Source organism: Sphaeramia orbicularis, chromosome 6 (genome assembly GCF_902148855.1).
Source record: "Sphaeramia orbicularis chromosome 6, fSphaOr1.1, whole genome shotgun sequence".
In the NCBI taxonomy this organism is placed as follows: Eukaryota; Metazoa; Chordata; class Actinopteri; order Kurtiformes; family Apogonidae; genus Sphaeramia; species Sphaeramia orbicularis.
This window is the reverse complement of record NC_043962.1, coordinates 53,504,681-53,524,553: the sequence shown is the minus strand read 5'-3', so window position 1 is coordinate 53,524,553 and position 19,873 is coordinate 53,504,681. Positions and strand designations below refer to the sequence as shown.

At 36.3% G+C, this 19,873-nt stretch overlaps 1 protein-coding gene across 3 annotated transcripts in view; it reads left to right on the top strand.

Moving 5' to 3' along the window:
* tmtc3 (transmembrane O-mannosyltransferase targeting cadherins 3) overlaps positions 1–19,873 on the top strand; it is a 52,101-nt gene that overhangs the window by 27,305 nt on the left and 4,923 nt on the right. For all 3 annotated transcript variants that reach the window (XM_030137230.1, XM_030137228.1, XM_030137229.1), the window contains exons 8-13: positions 1,070–1,218; positions 2,525–2,645; positions 2,839–2,950; positions 10,407–10,510; positions 11,424–11,593; positions 13,718–13,944. In XM_030137230.1, the coding sequence (XP_029993090.1) occupies positions 1,070–1,218; positions 2,525–2,645; positions 2,839–2,950; positions 10,407–10,510; positions 11,424–11,593; positions 13,718–13,944 (883 nt within the window). The remainder of the gene's footprint in view (positions 1–1,069; positions 1,219–2,524; positions 2,646–2,838; positions 2,951–10,406; positions 10,511–11,423; positions 11,594–13,717; positions 13,945–19,873) is intronic.

The window sequence follows — 19,873 nt, the reverse complement described above, 5'->3', positions numbered from 1 at the left end:
CGTAGCAGAACCAATAGAATCAACAGACAGAAGAACTTTTTATTTATTTATTTATTTTTACTTTTTAAAAAAAAATATTTATTTGCATGTGCAAACAAAGAACATGAAAACATCATGGGTGTCATGGTCACACTATTCAAGGTGCATACACAAACCATTTTTCTCAGTGTTCAGTTCATTTCTCTAATTCAATTCTTAAAACAAAAGTAAGTCTCCATACAGTAATTTTCTTTAATGATCCTGCAGCACTGGTCCAATGTTGGAGGGTCTAGTTGCAGCCTTTTTCGGGTTATAGCTTTCCTGCTACTTGCCAAAAGTATCTTCAATAAGTATTTATCCTTCTGTAGGACTGTTTCTGGTATTTTACAGAGACATAAAGTAATAAAAGAGTAATCTAAATCCACTCCTATTGTTTTATTTATCTCGGTTGCCACCTCCCTCCATTATGACTGGATTTTCGGACAGGCCCAAAAAACATGAAAGTGATTAGCCATAGAGTTTCCACATCTCCAACAGAAGCCGAACAGAAGCTGTGTGTGCTGGTTTGCAGTGCTGTTATTTTAGGAGTTATAAAAAATCTAATTGCATTCTTCCAGCCGAACTCTTTCAGTGATCTTGTGTTTGCAGTGGCCGCTTGTGTCTCACATATTTCCATCCAGGTCTTTTCTGATATTTGTGTTTCTGACTCCCTCTCAGATATAAGAACTCTTATTCCTGCTGTTGTCAGGTTCCTGAATAGTGTGTGATTTGTGTTTTTCTATTGTATCTGACATTTGTTTTTTATGTGTGTACTGCTGGATGTACAATGATTTCCCCCTGGGGGATAATAAAGTTCCATGAACCTTTATCCTCCCTAACTGTCTGAAACACCTGTGACTACACACAAAGTCTGCATTTTAGAAGGGGGTAGAATCCTACCCTCTTCTCAGACCTCTTGAATTTCAATATGCTGAAGGCTAACTTCAGACAGGCACTGCAGGTTTAACAAACTTCATATTTTCCACCTCCTCCTCCTCACTAAGTAGTGCAGTGAAGTGGTACATCAGTAATTGTCTCCTCTGTCCATCAGGCCCTGTCTTTGATTGTTCTGCCTTTCATCCCGGCCTCCAACCTCTTCTTTCCCGTGGGTTTTGTTGTGGCTGAGAGGGTCCTCTACGTGCCCAGTATGGGCTTCTGTGTTCTTGTTGCACATGGATTCAAGATTATCTTACACAAAGGGTGAGTGCTTATCCACAATGAGGGGATTACAACACAAATCACTCTTACCTCATAGAAACACAAACAGAAAAGTCATTGCTGATCACAGTGCTTTCTTCTTTTGACCCATATGTGTAAAATGAGGTACATCCACATCTACGGACAGCAAACACTAATCAATACGACCAATTTTTTTTATATTTGAATTAACTAATAAATGGCACAATTTGTTGTGATTAAAGGTGTTCTACTGTAGTACCAATGTTCCAAACTCTCAACAGCAGGAGGAAGTCATGCACCGCCATAATAACATTACATAATACCTTTATACCTCCATAATCCATCTCACCTGTGAAGGAGAAATGCTGCCATTTCAGCACTAATCTCCATTCTTTTCATTTAGAGCTGTGTCCAGTGGAGAAAACAACAGTGCTTCTAGCTTTCATCACTTTGTCACTTCCTTTGATTCTAATAGTTGTTTCTTAGTGGGTCTTTTTCTAACTGGTCACTCTGATGCTTTGGCCCCGTGGTGCTCGTTTTCCTCACCATGGTAGATTGGTGACTCACTACTCCCTCAAGTAGTCACACAAATCAGTTGACCCATCGATGTAAATAAGACACGCCTTTATTAGTCCCACAAGGGGAAATTCCAGGAAAATAAATAAATAAATTCAGTTCATGGCTCTACTATCAATTACACTGGCATCTTTGGCAGAATTTTGGAGCTCCTTATCCCAAACAGTCTGATAATTTCTGTCATTTTTTAAAATTTGAAAATAGGAATAGTTACAGACTACATACATACATACCGACCCTTTTATAATAATTAATGTTTTAGTCTCTATTTAATCAAGTTTATATTCAAATCTTAGTGTTTTTGAGAATTCTTTTTTCCCTTTGAACACAGACTACTGAACAAACTTCAAAATTAGATATCTGCTTACATGTGTGTGTGCTAATGTAAAAAATAATTATAGAAAAAAATGTGATCTGCTACCTAGTACCAGGTGAATTTGAAAAAAGTCCAGTAAATATGAAAAAAGGAAATAATCTCCCACGAGAGTTGACTGATTTTTTTTTTCCACCTCATTGATACATTTTGGATTAGTCCTTTATCTTTACATGAATGATAATAATAATATAATATGATAGCTTTGGGTGTATGAAAATTTGCAACCCTAACTGCGTAACAAAACTGAATTAGATAAAGGAGGCTGGTCTACACTTGAGGGCTATAACAGCTGAATCAAAAAGACTTCTTAAAAGTAAGACATCTGAAGTCTTGAGTTAATTTACCACAGCAGTGTAATGCAAAACTCTTTGGCAGAAACTTGAAGAAGATTTCCTGGTTCATGATTGGAGTCATGTTGACTACACATGCAGTGAAGACCTTCAACAGGAACTGGGACTGGGAGTCAGAATACACTCTGTTCACATCAGCCCTGAAGGTAAGCACCACCAACAGCGTATCCTGGTCGATTTCTAAAACCAATTTCATAACCAGTCAGAATTATAACAGTTGTTAATCAAACTGTGATGAAGCCAGAAACAGCACAGTTTAACTTATCAGGCACTGACAAAACCAAGTCTTTTAGTTTTGTCATATTGTTTATCTTTTTGTCTAATTATGTGACATTTTAGGTCAACAAGAACAATGCCAAGTTGTGGAATAATGTTGGCCATGCTCTAGAGAACCAAAACAATTATGCAAGGGCTCTGCGATATTTTCTCCAGGCCACTCGTGTTCAACCAGGTAAGGAAAATCAGTCACTTATAACTCATTTAAGGCAAGGTCTGAATACTGTTTCCAGTTTGGCACTCATCATATAATCCTGCACTTAGTTATACCAAAGGGAAGTTGATAGTAAATAATAATTTAAATATTTATTATTTTTGGCTTGTATGAATGAATTGTATATTCATCTGGATTCCAATTTGAATGTACATTGTACATCCAGACTGTAAATTTACACTGTTCCTTGTTTGTCTCTGTCATGTTTATTTAAATATTTGCTAAATTCAGTTTAGATTTTAAAAAGTGAAATTAGAAAATGGAAAAAAATTGCACTTAGCAACTAGTTATAATGAGCCTATTTAATTCATCAGAGGAGTATTTCAACCATCAAATGAACAAGCTTTCAGAGCATCATCCCTTTTTTTTTAGAGCGTGTGATTTCTTTTGAAGGATCGACATAATCAGGCTGAAATGACACAGCTATAATAACAAAATGATTTGTATGTCATCATCAACTCAAAAACAAGTTAAAGCAAACTAAAAGCAACTCATTTTATTCTTAAATCAGGCTAAAGCTCATCTTTATATAAAAAATGGGTGTGAATAGATCAAAGATAATGCATGACTAATTCTTCAGCTGTGGCACTCTTTTTCTGACCTTTACTTCGTGTTAATGTTGGACAGTTGACATGATTTTTCCTAACCTTCTGTCCTTAATCACATGTCACCACACATCTTCCCCTCTTGGCCCCTCTTGAGTCGTTATTGCTTCATCATACAGTACGTGGCTGCGACACCTATATCAAACCCTGTCATCTTTGTTGTTCCTATGGCTGTACTGCAGTGGTGTCGAACTCATTTTAGTTCAGGAGCCACATACAACCCAATATGATCTCAAGTGGGCCATAGCAGTAAAATAATGGTGAAAAAAGTAGAATTACACGATGTTTACATCTTCAAAGTATCCTTCAAAAAATAGAAATAGCATGAACAATCACGAACAAGCTGAAATTTCTTTAGAAAAATAAGTGCAATTTTAACAATTTAATGCCTCCTCTTATTATTTACACGTGTGCATCACAACTTACAGATCACTGTGAATCTACAAAGACACAAAACATTTCAGGTTGTTCATATTTGTTCAGATTATTCACTTTTGTCAAAGGATAGTTTGTAAATGTAAACATTTTCATGTAATTTTACGTTTTTACACTAAAGCAAATTGAAAAAAAAAATGGAGTTGTCATTATTTATAGGTTATTAGAATAGTATTTTACTAGTCTGACCCACTTGAGATCACACTGAGCTGTATGTGGAAACTGAACTAAAATTAATTTGACACCATGAACTGTTCATATGTTCAGTGTGTTTTTTGCATTTCACAAATTCATCCCACAGGCCGGACTGGACCCTTTGGTGGGCCAGTTTTGGTCCACAGGCTGTATGTTTGACATCCCTGCTGTACTGGATAAAAAACACAGCATATTTTTAGACTCACACAGACTGGATGAATCACAGTATAAAATAAACATCTCATGATATATGAACTCTAATTTGGTTCATCTGATCACACAGTCTTTTTTTTTTTTGTTCTTGAGAGATAATAATTCAATTCAATCTTTGTATGTTATATCTGTGGAGTTGTTTAGGAAATTCCCTTTTAAGTGCTTTTCAGCTTCGGCCTTTGTGTGGTTTTCCTGTGTTTGTTCTTTAATGCATCAGTTTTTGTTTTTTTCATGACGCAATCATGAAAGCTACTGTAGACTGTATACACATGCAGTTACAAGAGTGAGTCATGTTCTCACGGCTTCAAGTGGACGCTTACAGAGGTCAAACATGCCAGGCAGTAACAGGAAATGACATTAAACATACTGCACAAAGAAATGCTGGAGGGTCGGATCTTCTGTGAATGTCACTGCATTTATTGCTCGTCAGTCTGGAATTGTATTCATCAGGTCTCTTAGAAATTCCACTAAATTGGTTGTTTTAATTCGTTGTTCTACGGGGTGGAACCAATAGGCCGTTATTATCATGAAGTATTAACAAATAGTAGCCTTTCAGGTTTGTGGTATGAGTGCTAAATTTTTTCCATATTTTTTTCAGTTACTGAGGTTTCCCTTGTGGATTTGATGCAAAAATGGGCTGTTAGTGGTGATGGGTTCTTTGGTTTTCTGTGCTTTTCAGATGTCTGTGAAAGGCTCATTTCAGCTGTTGTGAAGGGATAAAAGATCTTATATAAAATAATAAGTCACTATCTCAGAAACCCAGTGTTTTGAGTGCAGAGTCCATTTCCTCAACAAAGGAGTAGAAATAGGCTTCTATCAGTTTCTATCCAAATATACAAATTTTAACCAAATTTTCAAAACATGTTAAGTGAAAATGTAATTTCACAAGCACATCACACATTAACTACATTTCTGTTAGTTAGAAGATGCTGTTTTTAACCCTTAGGGGTCCATGGTCATGGCTCCGTGTCTGAATCACAAGAAATTTTCAACACATCGTAGCATTTTTATGTCAAATATTTAAGTATAGTTTTAATTTATTACAATTTAAATTTTATATACCTAATATTTGGACCCAATATTCACTTTTAAAGTCTTTCAAAAGATTCACTAAGCATCTTTGTGTTATTTTTGCAATAAATTATATATATTTTTCAAATCGGATTTTATATTTTTTGTGTGTTTTTTGGCCTTTTGCATTGATATATTAGGTTAAAGTGAAAAAATAATGGGCAGACGAGATAGATGAAGTTACGCAGAAAAAAAAGATACCAAACATGGGTATAGTAAACATTTCTTTATATAGTATATAAAGGCAGACTCAAAAGTACTCAAAAACTGCCAAAATAGGCTCAGACCACTAAGGGTTAAATGGGTGAACAGGAACATTTCCATCCTTTCTGCAAAATGATTGTTGTCAGCGTCAGGTAATTATGTAATAATTGTGACAGGTCTAGGAATAAATAACAGTTATAATAACACAAGCCAATTATGAATTTAAACACTGAAAACCCGAGGGAAATTAAACTTGAATCCAAGTGAACATGTAGAGTGAAAATTAGGCTGCAAATAACTTATTTTCATGAACAAGTGATACTCTCTTTTCATCTTTCTCTCCCATAAAAAGTTGAAAAGAAAAACATAATGGCACAAAGTGACATCCTCTAAGAGAAAATCAGTCCAAAAACTAAATAAAATTGGGCAAATGTTTGTTTTTACTTAACAAACCGTCAATCTGTTTTTTTTCCTACTTTGGAGTAAAACATATGCAGGGATATCAGGAGTGAGTTTATTCCACTGGGTTGTGTGTTGTTACTGTATATTTGTTTTGGATTTTCACCTCCTTTTCCGTTAACCAGAAACTACGCACATGGCTAACATCCAGACTATTGTTTCAAAAATCGCTTTATTACACTGAAACAGCTAATGGTTGCAAGGGGTAATAAAACAATGCATATACATTAGTTTAATCAGTTTAGAAAAATGTGCAGTAAAGACAGATAAGGCCCTCCTTGTGTTTTGCTTGTTTTTTGTTCGATAACTCCGCGTTCAGGAAGCCTGTACTCATCTGACACATTGGCTGCATTTTTTTTCAGGTTCACCACCCACGAGTGTTTCCCCAAGATTAAAGATTTAAACACATTAGCACATGAGGATTTCCCGGTATGCTAATCAGCAAACACCAGCTCTGCATCTCCTGACTGACTTGTTTCCAACAGCTCACAGTTAATACTGTTTTTAGAAAGACTGACTTTCATTTACAAGCTTCTCACACCAAAGTCTTGTACCTTCACTGCAGAGGTAATCACACAGGTTTGCTTTTGTGGTTAGTTTATCTGTCAGCAGACTTCCACAAAATTGAGTGCACTGATTTTCTTGAGGTCTTGAGTCCTGAAATTTTGGGCCAGTTCCATAAAGGAAGCAACGCTACAGCCCTTCTAGTTAATTCTGTTCCATTTGTTGTATACATTTAGTTTAGTTGAGGCTATGGCTGTCCAGTTTGACAGTGTATATATAGTGTTGTCTATTGTTTAATACCATCTCCTTGTTTTGTTTTGTTTTGGTTTTTTTTACATATTTTTGTTGAACTTTTTTTAGCAAAGCAGGTGTGACAAGGATAATGTAAAACATTTAATTTCATTCATTTCATTTTATTTATCCATTCCAATCTAAATGATTGGAAAGGAGCAGGATGAAGAAAACTTATAATACCTCTCCCTTTCTCTAAACATCTGCTTACATCGGATGTGTTGCCATTACACCTATTACAGTAAACAGTTTACATGATAGTCAATGAGAATAAAACAAATCCAAAATGCATAAGTAAAGATATTTCATTACATGTTTTTATAAAGCTTCTCTATTCTCTCCTTATATAACCTCTTAAACTGAAACATATTTGTGCAGCTCTTCTCTTCCATTGCCAAAGAATTCCACATTCTGACACGCACGACAGAAATACACATTTGCTTTACATAAGTCCGAACCCTTTGCTGTTTAAAATTAAACCTCCTTCTATGTTTTTCATCTTGTGATACTAGAACAAATAATCTTTGCAAATTTGCAAGCAAAAGAACATAGGAGTAACAATAATACAGAGCATACAGACAGCTAAATCCCAGAGGGGAAAAAAACAAAACAAAACTAGAAAAGCACTCGGAGAACACAGACCTCCGCCAAGGCAGATCAGTGCCCCTCCTCCCCGATCACCACCAAAATTTAATCATTTGTTCCTTGTGCCAGTATCAACATTTCTTGAAATTTTCATCCAAATCTGTCCATAACTTTTTGAGTTATCTTGCACACGGACAGACAGACAAACAAACCAACACCAGCAAAAACATAACCTCCTTGGCGGAGGTAACGAAAAGGGGACAAGAGTTCAGGGAGTTCCAAAAGAGACAGCATGTTAAATTATAGCTCTACATGATTTTCCCAGGCCAGATCCATAAGCCCTGATGTCATTCTGCAAGGTGAAGAGGCACCCAGGTAGTCAAGAGATGGAACCCAGGTCTGGAAAAATGAAAAGGGTTTATCAGTCAATTTTGTAGAGAATGCTTCAAAGGGAATAATACTAGACACAGTTTGTTTCCGCTGATTCAGAGTGGGAGCTTTATCAGCAATCCATAAGGCCAGGATACATTCCCGGGCACAGTGCAGTTGAATATGTAAAAGGTCTCTTTTACAAAAATTGTTGGGTAACTCCTTACTTAATCCCAGCAGACAAGTCCTTGTGGTTAGATGTAGATGGTGCTTGAAAATTATATTAAACTGTTGAACAATTAAATCATCTCCTTGTTTATTATAATGTGTCACAAATAACTTTATTTGTTCTGCCTCCATTAATTTTTTTTTTGCTGATACAGTTCAAACTATTATACACAGCCTGGCCCAAAAACGTCCTCACCTGGATTGAACTAAGCAAATAGGTCAGATCTGTTCATTGGATAATTACTGCAGTGATCAATATATATTTAGTTCTTTAACTCTAACTGAAGCAATGAGTAGCTTCTAATTTGTTAAACAGCCGTTAACTTGATAGAGAGCACAAACATTAGACTGTTTCTGTAGAAGAAGGTCATGTGGTCTGATGAGATTGACCCTGTTCAAGAGTGATGGGTGGATCAGGGTGAGAAGAGAGGTGGATCAAGTGATTACCCATCAACCCTAGTGCCTACAGTACAAGCCTGTGGGGGCAGTCTTATGATCCGGGGTTGCTTCAGTTGGTCAGGTCTATGTCCAGCAATGTTATATGTCCAAGAGATGACAATAAAATTAAATGAAATTTGATGGTGAATGCGTGCTGTAATCAAAGCTGATGGTGAAAATGTGTTTCCCTGTCATTTTTCTATCTATACTCACATAGACTAGTATTCATTTTGTCCCCAGCCGCAATTGAAGTTTTTTTTTTTTTTTTTTAATGCCCCCGCCAACCCAGAGGGTGGGGGTATAAAAAATAATATATGTAGATATACCAGGAATTCCGCCTGTCCATCTATCTGTAATTTTTGTCCAACCCATTTCTCAGACTGTTCCACCGATGCTTCTCCAGTTTCACACACTTGTACTTTATTAGGAGAGGTGCAGTGCACAGTTTGGTGGCTAAGTTTAAATTTTTTGATTTTTAAAATTTTTTATTTAAATTTAACTTTTTGTCCAACCGATTTCTCGGACACTGTTCACCCAGTTCTCTTCAAATTTCACATACATGTTCTTTACATGTGCCTTTCTCCCAATTTGTGCATCTTTTTACAAATTTTTGAAAAGTTTTTGAAAAGATTGAAAGTTAAGACTCAAAATTAATCCCTGGGTAGGGAGGGTATCAGTAAGCAGGAGGGGCAAAGTGTTGTTTGACTGGGTGGGGGTATTGGTAAACTCTGCTCACTTTTTCATTTCTTTGTTTATTTATTATGTATTTTATGCTAGAACAGCACTATTAATCCATCAGCCACAATTATATGTTCACAAAAAGGCTGAACATGGTAGCCTATTCTCTTAGTGTGCAGTCTACTTATAATATCCACTTACTGTAAGGAAATGAGTAATGGGTTTTAGTTTAAGCTGTGAAGCTTTAACAGTTTTGGGTCATATGACTGTTAGATGTGTAGATATTGAAAAATCAGAGCACTCTACACTAAAACTTCTTCACCACATCACCCATCTCTGTTTTATACATTAGCATGTAAGTTTGTTATTTGTTTAACAGAAAATTCTAAATAACAAGGCAGTGATCGACTCATTGTTACATTGAAAGATTTTATTTATGGAAAGAGATGCAATCAGCAGTGTTTTTTTTTTTTTTTTTTTTTATTTCAACTATAAAATGTTAGAACAAACATAAGATGATGATCACTTGAAATGGGTTCCGAACCTCATGCTTTGTCTAGAACCCAAAGATATCATAAAGGACTGAACAAGCCCGCAAAATATTTACGTTTAAGCACCTGGAATGTGAGATTTTAGTCTTTTCTTATGAAAAATCCACTTAAACCAATAATGAATAATCCTAGCTATAGACAGATCAAAGAAAATATTAATGTATTTCCAACATGGTCCCAAGAGTTTTTAAAAGACACAAGACATTTAACATAAAATACCCAAATCTCATCAAAAACACGCACATATATATATATATTATTGCAAAATTCATTTGTTAGTGATAAACAGTCTTTCTCAAAGCCTTCATAAACAAGTTCAAGCGCAAGTATTGTCAACAGATCAGGACTTTCCACTTGGTCATTTTATGTAGACTATTAGATAAATTTCCTGAAAATATGCTTTGTTGTGATATGCATCGTTATGTGGATATGAAATGACCTCAGCCAGGATGTGAGATTCTGGTCCTATTGTACAATCCTATTTGTAGAAAACTAAACAAATTGTTGAAGTGCAGTGTGAAGAAAAACGGGCGTCAAATGCAAACTGCCAGATGTCCTATGACGTTTGCACTCCATGCTTTGTCTCTGCAGATGACATCGGTGCGCACATGAATGTTGGAAGAACCTACAAGAACTTAAACAAGTCCAGAGAGGCCGAAGATGCCTATCTTGTTGCCAAGTCCCTTATGCCACAGGTAAATCATCCTTTCATGTACAGCCTTCAAATGTTTGACGCCACTTGAACAGAGGTAAACCAAAGTTCATTCAAAAAAGCCTTCATTCATCATTTAAGGCGAACCACACCTCTTCATTCATGTCATATCTTTCTTCCCTCTATGGACCTGTTATTCATGTAGAGAATGTGAGGCTTGTTGTGGGTAGTTACCATACGACGCATATGACACGCAGCGACTTCCAGAGATAAGTGCAAGTTGTAAATCATGTGATATTACTTCCCAACAGTAATGACTAATCACAGTCACTAAGAAATGCTGTTGTGCTTGGTTAATCTTTGAGAGATCCGTGTGACTCTTAGTATGTACATGTGTGTCTTTTTTGTTTCCAAAACCACTGGATAAAAATGGTTCAGTATCAACCACGTGTTGCATTGCAGAGGTGTTTAACATCAGGAGTAGACTCTTACACTGTCTTTGGTGGTTCAGAGGCAGCCTTCTCTTGCTTTATTTGATTTAAAAGGTAGTTTAAAGTCATTCCTTGTTTGTTGAGAAAGGCTTTACAATGTTTTTAACCTTGGAACAAAGATAAGAGATCAACTGCTGGAGGTTCAAAAACAGCTTACAGCATTTCTGCAGCAGTGAAAGTAAATGAACCCTTGAGAAGGTGAAAATTCCTTGTTCTGTTGATGACCTACAAACCCTAAGTAATGCTGGACCAGACTGTGTTACTTTACAGTGTAAAAGTGTTATTTGGACAGTATTGCACTGCAGGAAGTAATTAAATATAAAATTAGATTAATCTAAAGCCTACTTCAGAGTGCACATTCACTACGCTACGTATGTGTTTCTTCTGTATAAAATTAACTGTGAATGAATCTGTAATATTAACAAAGTCTTAGAACTGATGCTAACTTCTCTGGCCACTCATCAGGTCATCCCCGGTAAGAAGTACGCCACACGTGTAGCCCCAAACCATCTCAATGTTTACATAAACCTGGCCAATCTGATACGTGCAAACGAGTCACGTTTAGAAGAGGCCGACCAGCTCTACCGCCAAGCCATCAGCATGAGGCCTGACTTCAAACAGGCCTACATCAGCAGGTGAGACCCACTGGATTTAAGAGAGGCTGACGCTTCACAAAGCCAAGAACATCTACTGTCTAATCCTATGTCAGCAACCTTTACACACAGGAAGACCGGCGAGGTTTCAGAGCAAGTGAAAATGCTAAAACAACAGGGTTTACAAGGGGGTGCTGTGTTTTTTTGCATTTCCAAAGCCAAAATATAAAAGGAAAGATAAGAGATAAGTATTAGATAGGAATGCGCCATTATATCAGGCTGATGTAATATCATTTCACTAGTATTTATCTGTCTTAACCCATAAAGACCCAAACATCCACCACTGAACAAAATAGTCTACTGATCAAAAATGTTTAATATCTGCTGATTTACTTGTCCTATCAGTACATGTAAAATGCAGTTTGTCATCTTTTCATGGTCATCAGATATGACCCAGGCTCCGTACTGAATTGGTGTCTTTTCTGAAAAAGTCACTTTTTCTTCTGTCTAATATAATAACCCTTTAAATTAAATCTGACTTTTTATGAACAGCTACATGATCAGTAAATTAAATATAGGAAAATATATGATCTTCACTGGAAAAAATGCAAAATACAGAGTATAATATTATAATAAATGGTGATAAGTCACTTAAGAAAGGTTAAATGGAGCGGAAAATTATTTGGGGACTGCCACAAAAGTAGTACTGGGTCTTTATGGGTTATTGGTTATGGGTTGTGCTTATTCAAAGATGATATGATGAAAGGCTATAAGAAATTTAAAAAAAAAAAAAAAAAAAAACCTACTTCTACATACTTTATGATGGAGATGTCCCTGGCACAAAAGTGGACATAAATAAAGAAAAATATTTTTATAAGCAAACAGAAAATAAGTGTCAGCCCAGAATTTTGCAATCGGTTCATTCCCAGTATTTAAGACCTCATCCACTGTTGAATCTATTGATGCTGATTATTACAAGTGGCTTGATGTAGAATTTTGAACATTCATTGCCAACCATGAACACTTATGAGCAATAATATGCAATATCAAGGATGTGATGGGACTTTATATTAGTTTATAATGTTATAACGTTATAATGTTACAGTTACTAAGTGACCATAGAGATATGATATTCTGAAGAAATTATCAAATTTCACTCATAATAGTTCTGAAAAATCAGAGTAGTTGTCAAAAGCAACTACATATACATTTGAGAGCACTTTCACAGTATAATTTGTTCAATAAAAAAGGACCAGTGCTAACTTACTAATTTAACTATCTTAGCACTGAACTGGTAGCAAAGAAAAATAATTCTTATAGTCATAACTATTTTGTTTCTTATACAGTATTTGCTTCAAATGGCACAAAACTAACATTTTAGAGTTAAATTGAAATGGAAGTTACTTCTTATTAATATTCAGGTGTTGGCTAAAGCTAGCATTAGAACTTTTTAGCTTCTAAGCATGATTGAGTTTTGTAGCATATTAGCATATTCTAGATGTACTACTCTCCCTACTTCTCTCACAAGTGTTCAGAGCTAATGTCATGGAAGTATGTGGTCATATTTCTTGCTGACATTCTAGAAAACACCCAAACACTTGACAGACACAGCAACAGTAAGTAAAACTTAACGAAAACTCATTTTACCCCATTGTTTATTCTCAGTCCTGTATAATAACATGTCCATGTCATCTACTTCTTTTTGCATATTTGTACCTTTCAATTGGCTAAATGAATATATTCTTAAGATGGAGCTGCACGAGCAGCTACAGGTTACAGCAGTTCTCCCCCTCTTTTTTTCTTTTCAGTTTTTTTTTTTTTTCCATCAGTTTTTGGCTTGTTTTGTGTTTTTTCTTTAATGGGGTCAAATGCTGCAATTGTGCACACAATGAGACCACTTTTACTACTTTTGTGTTTTGCTTTTTACTGTTTTCCTCTTCTGTACTGTCTGCCATTTTGCAATTCCACTCTTCTGTAAATATGTATATAGTTTATAGAGTTTTATTACCTACTACTGTTATTACTATTTTTGTACTGTTTATCTTTATGAATGCACTTCTTTTCTTGCACTTTTTTCTGTTGCTGCCTTGGCCAGTGAATTATCCCCCCAGAATCCCCCCAGTGGGATTAATTAAATCTAATCTAATCCAAATGTATTTGACTCAGAGGCGAGCTGCTGCTGAAAATGAACAAGCTCACAGAGGCCCGGGATGCCTACCTCCGAGCCCTGGAGCTCGACCGCACCAATGCTGACCTGTGGTACAATCTGGCCATCGTCAATATCGAGATGAAGGAGCCGTTGGAAGCCCTGAAGAACTTCAACCACGCTTTAGAGCTCAACCCGCGACATAAGCTGGCACTCTTCAACTCAGCGCTTCTCATGCAGGAGTCCGGTGAGTGAAGCAGACCTGCAGTGGAAAGGAAACAGTGTTAAATTAGATGTAGTCAAAATAAAACAGGACCTCACTCACTAGGAGAAAAGCATTACTTGGCACCTTTACATGTCAGCTCTAGTGTGAACAAAGGAAATAACCTGAAATTACCTTTAGGGTGGAACCCGGTTCTGAGAATTGGCTCTGAAATTACAGTGAACCCTTCATGCACCAGTGCAGAACTCATGGGTGCATTTGTGTGAGGTCACACTTCATTGACAATAAAAACATTTAATAAGCAGTTCTGTTTACAGCAGGTTTGACTGGCTGCTTGGCTGGTTTATGTTAGCTTTTCCACCCATGTTTCTTTACCTTGGTACATGTTGTTACTGTATTCATACGCTCCTTTCTACCTGTTGATGCAGGTTAATCCAAGGTTATAATGTACAGTACCTGTACGGTAGAGATGTGTACTTTAGGGCCATAACCCTCAAGGACGACATGCGTTTTTATGAGTGGTTCAAACAAAATTAACAAAGACCTAAGAAGGTTGTTAAGGTAGAAATATTTCTTGGCAACAGGATGTGTTTCTTTTGCTGCATGTTCACCTCAGTATGACCTGGCAAGCTTTGATATACCGTTCAAGCTAGTAAAATGTACTAAGTGTAATGTAATAAAAGCTGCATTATTGCTTCTTGTTCAAAGTCAAAGAGCTCCCTATCATAAATGTGTATAAACATTAGAAAACCACATCCACTCTGGGCAAACACTGCAAACATTACAGAATAGAACAATCTTTTGGTTTACAGTCTCTTCATCGCTGGCCTTTCTCCCTGTAGAAAACATTTTTATCACATGGAGTTTGTTTTTCCTTGAAGCCTGAAATGACTTGGTGTTTAGATAAAGTTGACATTTCATTTAACATTCACATCTTGTTTTCCGTATGAGTTTGCATACACAAAAAACACATAAAATTACACGTAAAATAAAACACACAGTGACTGTGTAACTGGAAGTTTAATTCAGATAAACAAACACTCAACAAAATGTGTGATATGATTGTTTTCACATTTTCGCTGCATTTGCCATTAGCTTTTTATGTGCGTAGTCCATTGTTAACACTCAGCTATTCATCAGATGACAAGCTGGATGACAAAAAAAAAAGTTCAGCTGCAGGTCACTTGATAGTTTGTAGCCTGTATAACCCTGAGCTGTGGATGCTCTAAAGGCCACCATGGGGCTTGATTTCCTCCTGGTGCATGCAGGTGTGAGTGTGGACAGAAACATAAGCACCCTTCACATGTCATACAGACATTCCTCGCATTCCAACCAGTAGCATCTTGAAAATCTGAGAGGTCTTCTCCAAATATTAAGTGTTTTAGCCTTTTACTGAGTCTCTGTACATGTTCTCTAAACTTCAATCACATAATTTTTATTTGTACTGAACATCCAAGGAAAAACTACAGACCTTGTACAACTTTAATTATTTCAAATAGTTTTTGCTGAATATTTACAGTGATGAGAGAAGATCAAACCAGTTTAATTTACCCAAACTGACAAGTGTTAATTTTCCAAAGTGAATGTCTCCACTCATTTTTCCTTTCCTGCATCCAAAACAAAGCGAAAACTAGTGATGGTATTATCATAATATATTCTTCATTCTCTGAACAAATTATTTAGTTTAAATTATTTGACTTCAGCACCACCTGTTTACCTGAAAACATACTGAAAATAAGCGATTATATAAAACTTTCATTTTCATAAAATATATATTTTAACAGGAGCTCTTCCTGGCTCAACATACAGGAGTGTCTTTGAGGTGATGTTTGGATGGGTTGCATATAGACATACCGTATCACGCAAAAGTGAGTACACCCCTCACATTTCAGTAATTATTTTAGTATGCGTTTTCAAAGGACGATACTATAGAAATGAAACCTTAATATAATTCAGAGTAGTCAGCGTACAACTTGTATTACAATATAGAGGTACTGTCCACTGAAAGTAACTCAACACACAGCCATTATTATCTAAATATCTGGCAACACAAGTGAGTATACACCCTGAAACTGAGCTACAGCACAGTGGCCAAGGTCATACAGCAGTTTTCCCAGATGGCAGGATGCCATGTTGATCATCCACTGGCCAGTTTGAGAGAATTGTACCCAAAGCTCCAACTTTAACAGCTGTAATCCATGATAAACAAATGTGTATGGTCTAGCCAAGCATCCAAAAACATGAATGTGATGAATAGGACAGGTGGCTTGTACAACATGTACAAGTGTTACTAAGCATGTGTGCTAAGCACTTGTCTTGCCAGCTATTTAGACAATAGTGGCTGTGTGTTGAGTAATTTTCATTGGATAGTTAATCAGTACTGCTATACAAGCTGTACACTGATTACTCTACGTTATGTCCCTGTTTTATTTCTATAGTATTGGTCCTTGAAAAGATAAGATAACATGGTTACTGAAATGGGGTTTACTCACTTCTGTGAGATACTGTAAACATCCTAAGACAGTCTTTGTAAATTCAAACGTCAGTTAGGGCTGGACGATCTCTTAAGCAGCTGCAGAAGAAATAATGGCCAAGAATAACTGTATGCCTGTCAGCTGCAAGCCAGACTTTTGAACTATGGCATTCAAAGAGTCTGATGAGTTATGTTAGAGTGAAAACATTCCTGATTCATTATAAAAGTGTGGTCAAGGCAAATAAGGTCACCACAGTCTAGGTAAATAATGGAAACAATGCAGCTTTATGTTGTAAGCTGTTTACAGGAAGACATGGATGTGTGTTTACTTCATCTAGATATTGTCAATATTGTAGTTATGTTTGTCCAAAATGATGTAAGAATTCAGTTTCTAGCGAGACACAACAACAGGAAGCTGTCTCACACAGCCTAAGCCTGCAGAAACCACAGAGAAGTAGGTAGAGGAGAATGTAGTTTAGTTGTAACTTGCCTAAATTGTATGAGGTGAGAAAATTGTCCTTCTACCTCAAAATATTGTCATGTAATATGTTTGCCCTGTCCAGATTTCAATTCAAGTATTGACATTAAAATGACTCTCTTGCCATGGCATGGCTGTCTTCAATCCAATAAACAAACTCTGGCACATTTTGCTAACCCTCCACCAGGGGTCAAATGCTTTTTCCATTATACTTTACAAAGCACATGGGTGATATGATGGTGCACTGGTTAGCACTAGCCCCTTTTCCACCAGATTCCCAGGAACTTTTATTACCAGGATGTTACTTTCCTGGGTAAAAGAATTTCTGGTAATCTCTATGCTTTGCATTTCCACCACACCTCAAAGTTCCTGAAAATGTATTCAAGTGAGGCAAGTCATTTCAAGCCGCCTACTCGAAGTTCTTTTGAATTTACAGTATTTGGCAAATGTGTTCAACAAGATCCAAGCTCTTTTGAGCATATTTCCTGAATACACTCTTGAGTGTAGTCGGATAGACAGATAGATAATTGCTGAAAAGAGCATATTCGGCAGATGGACCACATCATCCATCCACTTCTCTTAGCTTCTCTTTTTGTGCTCCATTTTCCAAACGATCAAAACACAAATGAAATGAAGCTTGTTGAAATGGATAAACAAGTTTGCAGCTGCTCACTGGCTGTAGTGGATAAATGTAAGTGTTGAATGCTACAGGTGTGTTCAGCCATTCAGCATTGTTCAGCACACAGCCCTGCCCCCAAGAATTTGAAGTAATCTGAAAAGTCCTACCCCTTAACCAGGAACTTTTTCCAGGAAAAGTTTGGGATCGAGGAAGGTTTTTTTACCCAGGTGATTTAGGTGCAGAGGTTTTTCAAAGTTCCTGGTAAAGTTCCTGCAGTGGAAAAGGGGCTATTGTTTTCTCACAGCAATGAAAGTAGCAATTCTAACTCTGGCCTGCAGGGGGACCCTTTTGAATGGAGTTTGCATGTTCCTCCCTCCATCTAAAGATGTTAAAGACATTAATTGGTCAATCTAAATTACCCACAGCTGTGAATGTGAGAGTGAACGGTATTTGTTTGTTTGTTTGTTTATTGTGCCAATTTATAGCTGGGATAGGCTCCAGCATCCTCACAACCCGCTGGAGGATTAAGTAGTTCGGAAAATGATGAATCAATGAACTTTACAAAGTACACAGCCTGGCCAAAAAAGTGTCCCACACACACTTTTGACTAGATTGCTTTAGCTTTGATTACAGGATAAATTCAGTGTTGAATCATTTATACCACACAGTACTTATGCAGTGCCACGATAAATATAATTTCCATCTGCAGTTTCATTTATTTTTCTCCCATATCTTTTATTAATGATCGGAGAGTCAGCCCACTATGTAAAGTCTTCTCCATCACATCCCTAAGATTCTCCACAGCATTCATGCATGAACTCTGCAGTGGTCAGTCCATGTGTGAAAATGATGTCTCTTGCTCCCTGAACCACTCTATCCTCAGCTGGATGAACCCCATCAATCATTATCCACATCTTTATTCTCTCTATCAAACTGATGGTTGATGCTGAAATGAGAAGCATCAGTTAGGTTTAAAGCACAGGTGTCAAATATGCATGCCGGGGGCCAAATCCGGCCCGCCAAAGGGTCCAGTCTGGCCCCTGGGATGAATTTGTGAAATGCAAAAATTACACTACGATATGAACAGTCATTTTAGTTCAGGTTCCACATTCAGACCGATTCAGTCTCAAGTGGGCAGGATTCAGTAAAATACTATTATAATAACATATAAATAATGACAAATCCAAATTTTTGCCTTTGAAAATGAAAATATTTTCATGTATACACACTAAAACAAAAAATGTGAATGACCTGAACAAATATGAACAACCTGAAATGTCTTAAGAGAAATAAGTTCAATTTTAAAAATATTCTGCCTGTTATTAAATGTTTTGTGTATTTGTAGGTCCACTGTGATCTGTAAGTTATAATGTACATGTGTAAATGATAAACTGAGGTATAATATTGTTAAAATTACACTTTTTTTTTTTCAGTTTGTTCATGTTATTCACATCTTTTGAAAGGATAATTTGTAGATGTAAACCTTTTCGGTATGTAAATTTACTTTTTTCACTCTAAAACATAGAGAAAACTTTGGAGTTGACATTATTTTTATATTATTACATTATTATTTCACTAGTGCGGCCCACTTCGGATCAAATTTAGCTGAATGTGGCCCCTGAACTAAAATGGGTTTGACACCCCTGGGTTAAAGGATCTAAACTATTTACTTAGTTAAATCCAGGTGGAGACTTTTTTTCTGCCTTGCTATGTATGTATAACTATAGTGTTGTGATTGTCCAGTCCAAATTTTTTTTTGTTCAAAGTGTTTTTATTACACATTGAGTCATTCAGAAAAGTAGTCTTTTTTTTTTTTATACCCAAACACATGAACACTTCCACCCTGTTGCTCCATAAAAAAGATGAAAATTAACAATAATAAATAAATAAATAACTAGAAACTCAGATATTAGTCACAGACTTATATTAATAAGACTACTGTGGAATAAGTGAGGAATCTACCTCTTTTATGTGATTCAGAACAGGTTACAGGTACTGAAAAACTTATTGGCACATCCTCTTATAGAATATCGAATTTTTTTCCATTGTTAAATGATGTAAAAGATCCAGAAACCAAGATTTGAATGTTGGAGGTTATCTTTCAATTTAAGGAATATTAGTCTACAAGCTAGAAGAGTGGTGAAGGCAATCAGATTTTTAGATTTTTGGTTAAAATGAAAAGAATGTGATGTAATGCCAAATATTGCAATTGTTCAGGTTCAATATGAGACCCTGTTACATCAGAAAGAGATTTAAATATAGACTGCCAAAAGTTTTTCAGCTTTGAACTAAACCAAAACATATGAGACAGTGTGGCCGGTTCAGCTTCACAACCATCACAAGTAGGATTCAGGTCCAATTACATTTTTCCAAACTTCACTTT